This window comes from Cavia porcellus, unplaced genomic scaffold, assembly GCF_034190915.1.
Source record: "Cavia porcellus strain 051 isolate PalLab524CR breed Dunkin Hartley unplaced genomic scaffold, mCavPor4.1 scaffold_13, whole genome shotgun sequence".
In the NCBI taxonomy this organism is placed as follows: Eukaryota; Metazoa; Chordata; class Mammalia; order Rodentia; family Caviidae; genus Cavia; species Cavia porcellus.
The window spans coordinates 51,386,062-51,398,189 of NW_026947496.1; the positions used below are offsets into that span (position 1 = coordinate 51,386,062).

General features: G+C 33.6%; 1 protein-coding gene across 4 annotated transcripts in view; it reads left to right on the forward strand.

Moving 5' to 3' along the window:
* The window catches only part of Tafa1 (TAFA chemokine like family member 1), a 491,640-nt gene that overhangs the window by 365,647 nt on the left and 113,865 nt on the right, over positions 1 to 12,128 (forward strand). For 2 of the 4 annotated variants that reach the window (XM_063260220.1, XM_063260221.1), the window contains exon 3: positions 187 to 201. The exons of the other annotated variants lie outside the window; for them this stretch is intronic. In XM_063260220.1, the coding sequence (XP_063116290.1) occupies positions 187 to 201 (15 nt within the window). The remainder of the gene's footprint in view (positions 1 to 186; positions 202 to 12,128) is intronic. 4 annotated transcript variants of the gene reach the window in all.

Below are 12,128 nucleotides of genomic sequence, written 5' to 3' on the forward strand. Positions count from 1 at the left end.
TAGAATAATTGTATTTGGGGATAAATTTATCTGGTGTTGATCTTATCACAACAAAATTTTTGTATAAAAAGATTCTCTCTGGACATGATCTTACCAGATTTCTTTCTCTGTTTTTCTATCCAAACTCTAATTCTCCCAAACAAATGGCCTTCTGGCTTCCTGTTTGTCACTCTGCTGGCTGAACAGCTCTTGTCATCGAAGGTAAGAGCTTGCTTTTGTTCCAGACAAGACTAGCTTCTATTATGCATCATACTCAGAATGGTATCATTATATGACATTATCTGTCATGAATTTCTATTACCTTGCAACTCATTGCTATACCTATTTTGATTAAAACATTTGATTAAAATCATAAGTATGTAAATGTAATTTGTTGTCAACTCAAAAAGTATGTATTGGCATCTTCACTGTGTACAAGTCACTGAGCAAAATAAACAGAGATGAATCAGATGCTTTCCTTAACCTTAAGGAAATTATGTCCTATATGTTCTATATATAAATAAGTCCATTCACCTTGAACATCTCAGAAAATTTAGTATCAGATTAATTTATACATTATTTTCAAGGACTGCTATGAATCATTCAAGTCAACTCACTATTAGTTATAAAATGTTTTTATTATACTGAGTTTTCTCAATGAATGGATATTTTTAAATGTTTTCTGTGTATTAGACTCTGTGCTCAGTACTTTGCATGCATAAGTGGTTCAAATTTGTAGCCGTGTTTGAAATCATTACTCTAGCCCATTTTTCTTTGTATTTGAATATATAAATGCCCTTGATTGATGGACAGTCCAGGGAGAAGCTTCTGCTTTTAGCTCCACCCCAATCCTGTGTAAGTGAGGATATTTGGAGAAACAGACCAAGAATCTATACGTTTTTAGGTCCTACCAAAATGTGGCACTTAGGGTAGGAGCCCAATTTGATTAATTTAGAGATTTCCCAGGGGGTTGGTGAAGCACGCTTTCATTGTTTCTGGGTAAGTCATGTAGCTGTGAGTTTGGGTGTTTTATGTGGTTCCTGAATCTTTTCCTTCCTGACACTCTTCCCCTGTTCTTCTCCACCAAGAACTAAGCCTTTCTGTTCCTCCATGCCTTTCAGAATGATATTTTCGCTTTGGAGTTTGCCAGTCAAAGGCTGAACACACTTGACACTGCAACCCAAATTGAATCTCTCCTCCTTTAAATTGTACGTGTTGGGTGTCCCAGTGAAGGGAAAACTGGCTAATACATAAGAAGTAACCAGTGAATGTTTGAGAAACTCTATTTAAATTAAATGATGATCTTAACTTTGTTCTAAACCTTATCTTTTGTATATCTTTTGGACTTCTCACTAGTCTTACTGTATCAACCCCTCTCCAAGGGTCCTTAAAATTAATCAAGATGTAGGTGTGGAAGACCCAAGTTCTCATCCTCTATCAATTATATAACATTTCTGAGTGGAAACGGAATATTTCAGTGCAGAGTTTAAGGCCTCCACATTTAAACCTCGTAATATAATATCTTGGGATTCTATCTTAGCTCTATAATTTATAAATGATATGACCTTGGACCAGACAGTTAACATCTTTGAACTTCAAGTTTCTTATCTGTCCAATAGAAATGATAATACCTGTCTGAGTTTTCCCCACTGGGAACTGAATATTAAATGAGATAATGCAAGTTACTAGGGTACTATAAAGAATAGGAAAATAACTCTTCTTCATATCATTTCTCATAAATTGGAAACTCTTGCCATTAAAAAAAAACATAGTAACTATATAACAACCATGTTGTTTCCTTAGAATAAATCCTGAAGTCCTTACTAAACCAAGTTGCTAGTAGATAATAGAGTTGCAATACATGAATTAGGAAATAAAATTGAAATCCGGTGGATCTGAATTCAAATCCTGATCTTTCAACTTATTAGCAGTGTAGCTTTGCAGGAGGTAAAATCCCTGGCCTGTTTCATCTTGTTAATATGAATATAGCGTCTGTTCCTAACTCAGTTGAAGACTGAATAAATTAAGTCATGTGAAACACTTAGTGTGGATGGTAGTGTATTGTAAGCAATGTTAAATATTTGCTGTGATTGTACTCATTCATAATATTATTATTAAGTATGTCTACAAACCATTTCAATTTACAGCCTGTGAGCCAAATTGAGCTCTCCTCCTGTTTTATGAAGTCTTATGGAAGCACAGTTGCCCATTATTTACATAACATCTGTGGCCACTGTTGTGCTGTAAGGACAGATTGAGTAGCTCTGACAGTTCACATGGCCCCCAAAGCTTTATACATTTAGTTTTGGCCCTTCAAACAAAAAGTTTGTTCACCTTTATTATAATTAAGACAGTGTGTTTTATTGAGTCCTCAAGACATGAGGAGTGTTTTCTGGCAATAATAGTAGGTAGACACTATTGCTATCACTACTTTTTGTATAAAGAGGCAAAAACTCAAAATTTTGCTGTAAAATGTCCTAAGTCAGACAACTAACAAAGCTGAAACTTCAAGATATTTGGTCTGATTTCAAATCCACATTCCTGATCGCCTGTCTCTGAGGTTAAATAGTTCTTCGATGATATATGGTTACTGGATGGGCAATTATTGTTTCCTTCATCTATTAATGTGAGTTCTGGAAAAAAGAGCACATATTTGTAAAGCTCCCCTTCAAGAATCAATTCTTTCTCACCTGCACTGAGAACTCATGTAAGATGTTATACACATAATCTAACCTGACATTCCTGAGTGAGACTGGCCTGGCTACCAATATGTTTTACTACTACCGTCTTTATGACAGCCGTCTCCTGAAGGGAACACTTTGCCTTCACCCACAGAGTTGCCTCCAGAAGGCCAGCTTTGTAACAGATGAATTCACTTTGCAGATTGTGGCTTTCTTCTCTGTTGGCCTCTTGGATGTCTTCTCTGTACCTAGTTGGTGTAGAGCCTGTTGAAATGTGTATATCCAAAGTCTTATCTGCCAAAGTTTATTTTGTTTGAGATGATTCTATTTTCTTTTGATTCATTTCTGAAATATATGGACAAGAATTAGGTCCTAGGAAAACGTACCTATGAGTTCAATTTGCAAGATTCTTTAGAAGAAAGATCATTCCCTTATGTATATGTTGGTTTGATATGAAAATGCATACACTTGCCCTACATCTAGATTGTTAGTATGCTCAGAATTGTCTTTGTAAATTAAATTTACAGAAATTAAATTTATACACTGAGCATTTATTTTCCCTTTTTGGCATCTATGTAGAGACATTTTCTTAAGAAGGAAATCCTAAAGTACTAGAGGGATGTGCTGGAATGAATTGCAAATCTAAACTCTCAAAAAGCTGTCTTCCTTGTTGGCTGAAAGCAGACCTAAAAAATGCTAGGGCTATAAATCTAGACATTGTACTTCCAGTGAAATTTAAGTTTCTTTTAGGTCTGACATTCTCCACACTAGACTCAAAATGATAGCGTGCAGTTCAGTTTTCAAAAGAAGGCTTTTCTAGAAAGTAAGAAATTGTGGCACTGTTCAGTAATATTGGAAATTCTCCAGTAAAGTGAAAGAATCTTTTTGGTGCTGTTGATTAAACACATGTATAAAGCCTGTAATGTATTTATTTATGCCTTTTAAATATTATATAGTACTATCCAGGCAACTTTTGTGCAAGGAATTTTGCTAGTGTACAGCAGAAGTAATTTTAATAGAGAATCTCATGAAAGTTTACTTTTTGTTCAACTTTCAACAAATATTTACTGAGAACTCTGTGTCAGGTAGCATGATGGCTGCTGAGGAAGTAAAACCATGAGGATATATTAGATTGATCTTTTGCCTCAGATTTTGTTCTCATTTGGTAACTCTTTTTTCTCGTCTTAATCAGGCAATCACTTGAAATATGGTTCTCTGCTCTAGTCAAGGACACTCATATGGGGTCATCAGGAGTACACATAATTTCTAGTAGTGAAGACAAACAAAACAATCTTCTATTTTTTTTTTTTTAATTTGAAGAAGCCTGTGGTTGTTTTCTGAGACCTTGGGCTTGAAAGGTTATTTATAATATGCACTCCATTCAGCTCTGAACTTTCATAGAAAACACACTATAGAAATTAAAATTTTTAAACTACTTCTTATTATATCATTAAAGCTAAAATTTCTAAAGTTTAGGTAACATATCTTCATTAGACATGTTACTTTATGAATGTCAAACAGTAACCTCATAATAAGCATATTCTATAAAGTTTTAGAAAACATTCAGTATTTGATATAACATTATGATTAGAAAAAAAAGTAAAATTCTTAACATAAAAAGGCACAGTAAAAAACCTAGCTGGTGTAAACATGTAGAAAAAAATAGTGATTCTTAAAGGAGTTGGCAGAATGTGGCACTGAAAGACTGCGTATTAGAATCACTAGGTTTAAATTTTGCATTTGTAAAAAGGTAGTATGACTTTAAAGAGAAAATATGGTTATACTCATTAAACTATTTGCTTTCAGCAATAAATTTGTACTAATGAAATGCAAAAACACATTGGCAATTTAATAACCTCATCACATAGAGGCTTTGTTCTGAAGTCACTGAGATGAGCCTCTCACTTTTAAAATATCTTCATTTTAAATCAAGTCTCTTTTAGACCTGTACTTCTGGACTTTTCCCTCTAATGTGACATACCTAAGACTTAGTACTTCCCTTTTGGTGTATTTACCTCATTATTATACCACCTATGGATTTCTTCTTGGATCTTACCGCAGTATCCTGTTTATCTGCTGTCTCTAACAAATCCCCAGCATCTACAGATTTACATAATTTACCAACTGCATCTTTATTGCGCTAAATTTCTTTGGACCCCTTTGGGTTTAAAAACTCTGAAACTGAAAGCTCTACTATTGGACCAAATAATTTATAATAAGGAGTTCGTGCCTTGACTTTCTTTTGGATATAAGCCTTAGGAACAAAAGGGGCCTTTTGAATGGTCATTTTAAACCTTAACAATTAGCCAATAATTCTCCTGGAGTAGAAGAAAAATCTCTATGTATTTATCCATCAGTGCCTAGTTTTACTGCAAAACTCTGTTTTATACACAAAGGTGGTAATTTATTGCATTGTGAAGTGATGCTTATCTGGAAAACTAGCCCAAGAGAGTCACTGTGCATGGATAGTCTGAAAAAAATATTTTATTTTTTTTTAATTTTTAAAAATTTTAAAAAAATTTTTGTGGTACTGAAGATTGAATTCATGACCTCGTGCTTGCTAGGCAGGCACTTATGCCACTGAACTAAATCCCTAGCGCCTGAAAAAGGATTTTCTAATGTGAAAATTAATCAACTATAATGCAAATCCTTTTATTTGTACTTTTCTTGTGAACTTTGTTTATACAAAGTAAGAAGAGTACCTCTGACTGTTGGTTAAAAGAACACAGTAGCCTTTCAAATAAAAATCAAACATGGAATTTGCCAAGCAGTACATCATATACTTTTATAAGGACAAATCAGTGTTTTTGAAGTTATGCTTATAAATTGATATCCTGGAAAACATACCTGAACAATCTCTACTTTTCACTGGTGGACTTTGTATGTAATTGTGTGAGACTAAAATGCTTTGCATAGGTTTATAAATGACCCCATTTAAAGTTAAACATAGTAAGTACTTGATAAGACTTTCTAAGCTCATGTTTTTATTTTTGTGCCGGAAGAAATACTGGCCACACATAAACACTTTTATTTTCCTGGCTCCTTTATGCTAAAGTACTTTATTAATGTCTTATATCATCTTTAGTAACCATTACTTTTTTTCTATCTGCTATGAATAAGGCTACTTTGAATATCTTGTGCATACACCTTTATATGCATTAGTAAGGATATCAGTAGTAGAGACTTTTAGAATTAATATCATTGAGTCAAAGGGCTTGCTGAATGAAATATTGGTAAATACTGATAAATTATATTTTTGTTAAATATATACTAAAGTTTATTGGAGGAAAGGAACGGGGAATATGGAATGGGATTATTTCCCGAGAGGAGAGATCCCGAATGGGTTGCCCTGTTATTTTATATTTTAATGAAACAGATTTAAAATAAAAAGTGTAAGTAAGCATTTCTATATCTCACAAGAGATTGTTTAGATATGTTTTCTGGGAAGTTAACTTACAAGCATAAACTTTGAAAATATAGAATTGTCATTATAAATGATGATTGTGTGCTAGCTGCAAAACCCACAGTTTTATTTCAAATAAAAACTTACATGAAAACATAAATATTATACATGTTAGCGGAGTAGTAATATTTGATGCAAATGTACATTGCATAATGTTTAGATCAGTTTAAATATATCTATATTCTCAAGAATTTATCATTTTTTAATAATAAAGTTTTTCAAAATCCTTTCTTCTGCCTTTTAAAAATGAAGCATATATTACTGTTATCAGTCATAACCCAAGAGTAAAGTTGAATACAAGAACTTCTTACTCCTGACTATAACTGAGTTCCCATTGATTAATCTCTCCCTCGTTCCTTCCCAGCCTTAATCTCCCCAGGATCTAGGAACCACTATTCTGTTTTAAACATTATGAGTTCAACTTTTTAAATTCTTCATACAAATGTAATCATGTAATTCTGGTCTTTCTGGGCCTCGATTATTTTGTTTAACATAGTGATCAGTAGTGCTGACTAGAGAAATGGGCTAATCATAAGACATATATTCATATATACGCATGCCTGTGTTATGGTTTGTGTCTAGATGTTCCTCCAAAGACTCATGCAATCATAAGACTTTTTCAGAACTGAGTGAATCTAGAGTGTGATTGATTGATGCTGTAATGCTGGGAATGAGTGCTGGGATTAAGGGTATGTGACTGCTGAATTAGTCTGCTGATTGGATTGGCTCAATCCTGGTAACCTGGATACAATGTAATGGACAGGGATTTTTTAGTAGCATATAAATTTTAGAATTTTTTTCTTAGTTCTGTGAAGAATTTCATTGGTATTTTAATACAGTTTGCATTGAATCTGTAGATTGTTTTGGAACGTATATAAATTTTAGCAATACTGATTTTTCTAATCCATGAACACAGCATGTCTTTTCAAATGTCTTGCATCCTCTTTGATTTCTTTCATCAATTCTTTATCATTTTCACTCTATAATTTCTCACACTTCTTCTAAGCTTGTTACTAGATATGCTTTAATAACTATTGTTGATGGGGTTGCTTTCTTGGTTTCTATTTCAGATGATTCACTATTGGCAGATAGCAATCTACTGACTCTGGTATATAAATTGTATATAATATGACTTAGCTGAATTTGTTCTATAAATTTTTGGTGAAGTCTTTGGGTTTCTTATATGTAAGATCTTGTCATCTGTGAACTGTAACAATCTGACTTGTGTTTTCCAGTTTAGGTGTCTGTTACTTCTTTTCTTGCCTAATTCCTCTGGCTAAGACTTTTAGAACTATTTTAATACAAGTGATGAGAGTGGATATTCTTGTATTATTCCAGACCTGATAGAGAATGCTTTCATTTTTTTCTGATTCAGTACAATTTTACCTGTTAGCTTATTACAGACAGCCTTTGTTATGTTATATTTCTTGTACTCTTAATTTGTTCAGTATTTTTACCATGTAGAGATAGTTTTATATTAAATCTGCAGAAAGGATCTTTTGAGATCATATGGTTTTTATCCTTCATTTTACTGAAGTGATATATCATACTTGCTGATTTTCATTTATTAATTTATTGATGTTGTACCATACTTTCACCCCTTTAGATGTCATTTGAACATTGTGAATGATTTTTTAATATGTTTTTGCATTTAGTTTGGTAGTGTTTTATTCAGAACAATGTTCATCAATAATATTGACCTGTAGCGTTCTTTACATTGTTTTTGTAACCTTATCTACTTTTGGTGTTGGGGTAATGCTATCTTCATAGAATAGGTTTGATAGAATTCTGTCCTCTAACTTTTTGCAATGAATAAGAAGGAATGGGTTAATAGGTCTTTAAATGTTTGAACAATAGTGAAAGTACTGGGCCAAATTATATATTTCAGTTTCTCTTAACATTCCCTTTGGTTGTATTTCTTTATGTCTTCACAAACTTTGGATATTAGCCTTCTTTATTGTTTTGCATGCCAGCAGAAAATTATTTCTCAGTTTACTTTACATTTTCTTGCTATAAATAAAGACTTTTTTGTTCATTTTTTAAAATTTATAGTGACATCACTGTTGTACTTTGGATCTTACATAGTAGGAGCCCTGTTGTTTGCTTCATTTTCAAATGATATTCTTAAAGTTACAATACAGTGTACACTGAGAAAAGCATGCAAGTCATGAGTGAACAGTTCAATACAGAAGCATCCCTGGGACCCCTCCCCATCACTATGTGTTCCAAACCGAGATAAAACTGGATTATGAACTTGATTAGCCTGGAAATCACTCAAAGTGTGGTAAAGCACACTTCTAATAGTGTGTGGGTGGAAACTGGGAGCCAAATAAAGTTCTGTTCCTCTAAATTGTTGGTATTGGGTAATTTTTCCCAGGAATGAGAAAGCTGATTCATACAAGGAAACCACTGTCCTAACTTCTAAATATGGATTAGACTTGTATTTAAAAAAAGTAAAAACTTTCTTAAGATTAATTTACCTATTATATTTTCTTTGGTATTTGGCTTCTTTCATTGACAGTACATGTAGCTATAAACGGTGTATTTTGTTGCTGTATATTATTATGATGTATAAACCCTGCAATTTCGTTTTGCTGTTGATGAACATAGGAGTTACTTCCAGTTTGGAACTATAATAAATAAAGATTCTGTGAACATTTTTGTATGTTCACAAAAAATTATAAATTTAATAAAATTTAAATTTATATAAAATTTAATAAAATTTAATAAAATTTTATATAAATTTTAAAATTTTTGTATGCTTTTTGGATGAATACACTCATTATACTTGGTTAAATGCCTAGAAAAGGGGTAATAATTTTTCAAAGAAGTTTAAGCAACTTTACTAAAATGCACTTTGATCATGTCATTTTACCTATTAAAATTCTCTCAAATCTGCTTAGTGTCCTTTGAATACACTGACAATATTTTAACATGGATTTAAAGATGTGCTGTAAATTTACACTAGTCTTTCACTCCTTTCTTTCTTGCTGTCGCCAACATCACCTTCTCCTCATTTGACCCTAGCACTCTCATCTCCAGCTGTACTGAGCTACTTATCATTTTATGTAGGGCATACTGTCTTTATTTACCAAGCAAGATCTAGGCAAAACTAAGGAGGAAAAAAATAGGAAAATGATTTTTCTCTAAGACTTCATGAAGACCTCGCAGTTTTAGTCACTGCCTAGAACAGCCTCTCTCCAAGTGACTTACATGCATTATTGACTGCAGTGGAAGCTTAATCCAAACCAACTGGGCCTCCTCAATTGCTCCAATTCCCATGTTAACTCTATTAACCTGAATATAATTTGCTATGAAGAAAGAAACTATAGCCTTAAGTTGAAATTTACATACTTTCTGGCCAGCTTTTTCCTAATGTTGTTTCATTATAGTCATTAATTTATATGAATGTTTCTTCAGGGAACTCAAAAACCTCACTAATAATCCTCTTCTCATCAGATATCACTCATCAAGTGCTCGTTGACAAACCAACATCCAACCAAGAAATGGTTATTTTCTTATGGGCATCCCACTGAAGTATCATTAATCCTTTAATTTTGACTTACCTATAGAAGTAAATGCAATCTTTTAAAATTTGCATTCTTCTAGATTAGGTGGGAAATTTTCTGTCTCATTTAGTCTAACCAAATTAGTGTCCAAATTACTCTGTTTCTACACATTGCCTCTAAGTTGCTAAGATGATAGTTAATCAATATTTTTGGCCATAAAAATATAAAGGTCTAATTTATATAACTTTAGAGCTGAATTAGTTTATTCACGACAGTCAGTATAACTGAAACATTGAAAGTGATGATGACTACATAGTTTGATCGTCTGAGTCAGGTTGTACTAAATATGTTTATTACTCTACTGATTTTTCACAATTATGGAAAATGTTCTTATAACTCCCTTTTACAAAGTTAAGAATTTAAGACACGTGACGTTGTTACATAAGAGTTTTAGAGTGAGAATGTGAGTCCAAGTTTAACAGATGACAGAGTCAACAGGACTTCACTATAGTATTTTGCCAATCATTTCCTATGTCTGCTATCTTGAATTTCTTAATGACAACAGAGGCTCAACCATGCATTTGACTATGAGTCAGTCCAACTGATTGTTTAACTATCAATTGCTAAGAATCAATGTGTTGGGTTCTTAGGACTTTGCTGGTCATAGAGGTCTCAGGAAATCGCTATTCAATTGATTATTTCTCAGTCGCTCTCAGTAAATTTAAAGATAGTTAATAATTCTTACAGGAGGCATATATATGCACATACACATGACAAAATTCATGCATATATATATATATGCATGATAAAATTCCAGTCAGTTTATAATGATGGATATTATAATAGTAACAATGATAGAAACAGCTACATTTTAGGCATTATGTTAAATGCTTTAGGTGCATTTTCTTACTCAATATTCATAACTGCTCAGTGGCCTAATTCCAACTGGATTAAGCACATAAAAGGAAAAGACTATTGGTACACTGAAGTGTAAGTTTCAGAGATAGAACCAGCACCTCTGAATTTAGAAGCTCAAAGGGTTTACATTGCTTTCCTCCACTTTTCTCTTTGGCAGTTCAATCTCATAGAATCCTTCCAATGGGAGGGATCAGATCACATTCTCAAATCCAACAGAAACAAAGCTTCTTTTAACCCAATATTTCTGTATAGCCCTCAGGTTTAGTCTGATTGAACCAACTTAGATTAGAAAGCCATATTAGAACCACTCTCTGTGGCTGGGGAACCATCATGCTCTTTGACCATGTACAAGTTGCATCCCCACCCCTTGGGCCTTTGTTCATCAACGCCAGATGAACTGAAAGTTGGCGGATCTCTTTCCAAAGGAAACTGTATGTACTTTATAGACAAACAGTAACCATGATTTTTAAATGCAGATAGTGATAACCATCTTTATTACTATTTCACAAAGAAGTAAACTAAAGTTCAAGAATCTTGATTGGTCAGTTATCCAGTTATAAAACATAAAACCCCTTTTCTACCCAAGAAGCCTCAGAATAATCACACCACCACAATGCATCCCTAGGAAATAAACCTACACAGGAGATACTTGTAAAAGATTTGTTTCTTTTGCTGCTTATTCCAGACTTGATGCTTAACTGACCATTCTTGCAACACATTATAAACACTGCAGAAAAATAATTAGGCTGAGTAAGTTACAAGTTACAAATTCTTTTCATTCTGGAATACGTTCGTGAGATCTGTTTTCATAGTTATATAAATCATATAAATTTTATTCTTGGTCGGTGTCCTGGGTAACTAGACCTAACTATCTAATTCAGTGAATATTCTGACAGAGGATTTCCCTAATTCATCCTTAACTAAACATTTTGGGGGAAATGCAACAAATGGGTGTGAGACTATAGACACTCAAATTAGTTTAGGCACAGTATTTGGTTATCTACATAACAAATTACCACAAACCTAGTAGCTAAAAAGAATACATATTTGTCAGCTCATAGTGCCTCTGGGTCAAGTCTGGGCATGACTTAGAGAAGTTCTCTGCTTGTCATATCCTCAAGCTGTAGTACAGGTGTGGGCTCAGGCTGTGGTCTCATATGCCCACTTGCAGAAATATAGTACCACATCCAAGCTTCTTCTCATAGTTGTTAGAATTCTTCTCCTTGTGAATATGTGACTTATATTCTTCTTTTTTCCTGGCTCTTGGCCAGGGTTGACAAAGGCTCTTAAACACTATCTGTAGTTTCTTGTCATATGTAAGTATGTGCAAAGGATCACAGCTCACCTTGTCATTGTCAGCAATGGAGAGTTTGTGTGATACGTATTTGCAAGATGGCTTAGATCTGGAATGTGATCCCAAGACTCAGGTTCAGAGGTTCAGTTTTGTATGTTGACTGAATCATGGGAGCACTATACTCATCAGTTCATTAATCCACTGATGATCCGTAGCTAAATGTGCTGCTTGGAGGCAGGTAGGTAGGGGTCTGACCTGACAGGGCATATTTCGCTCCCTGGCAT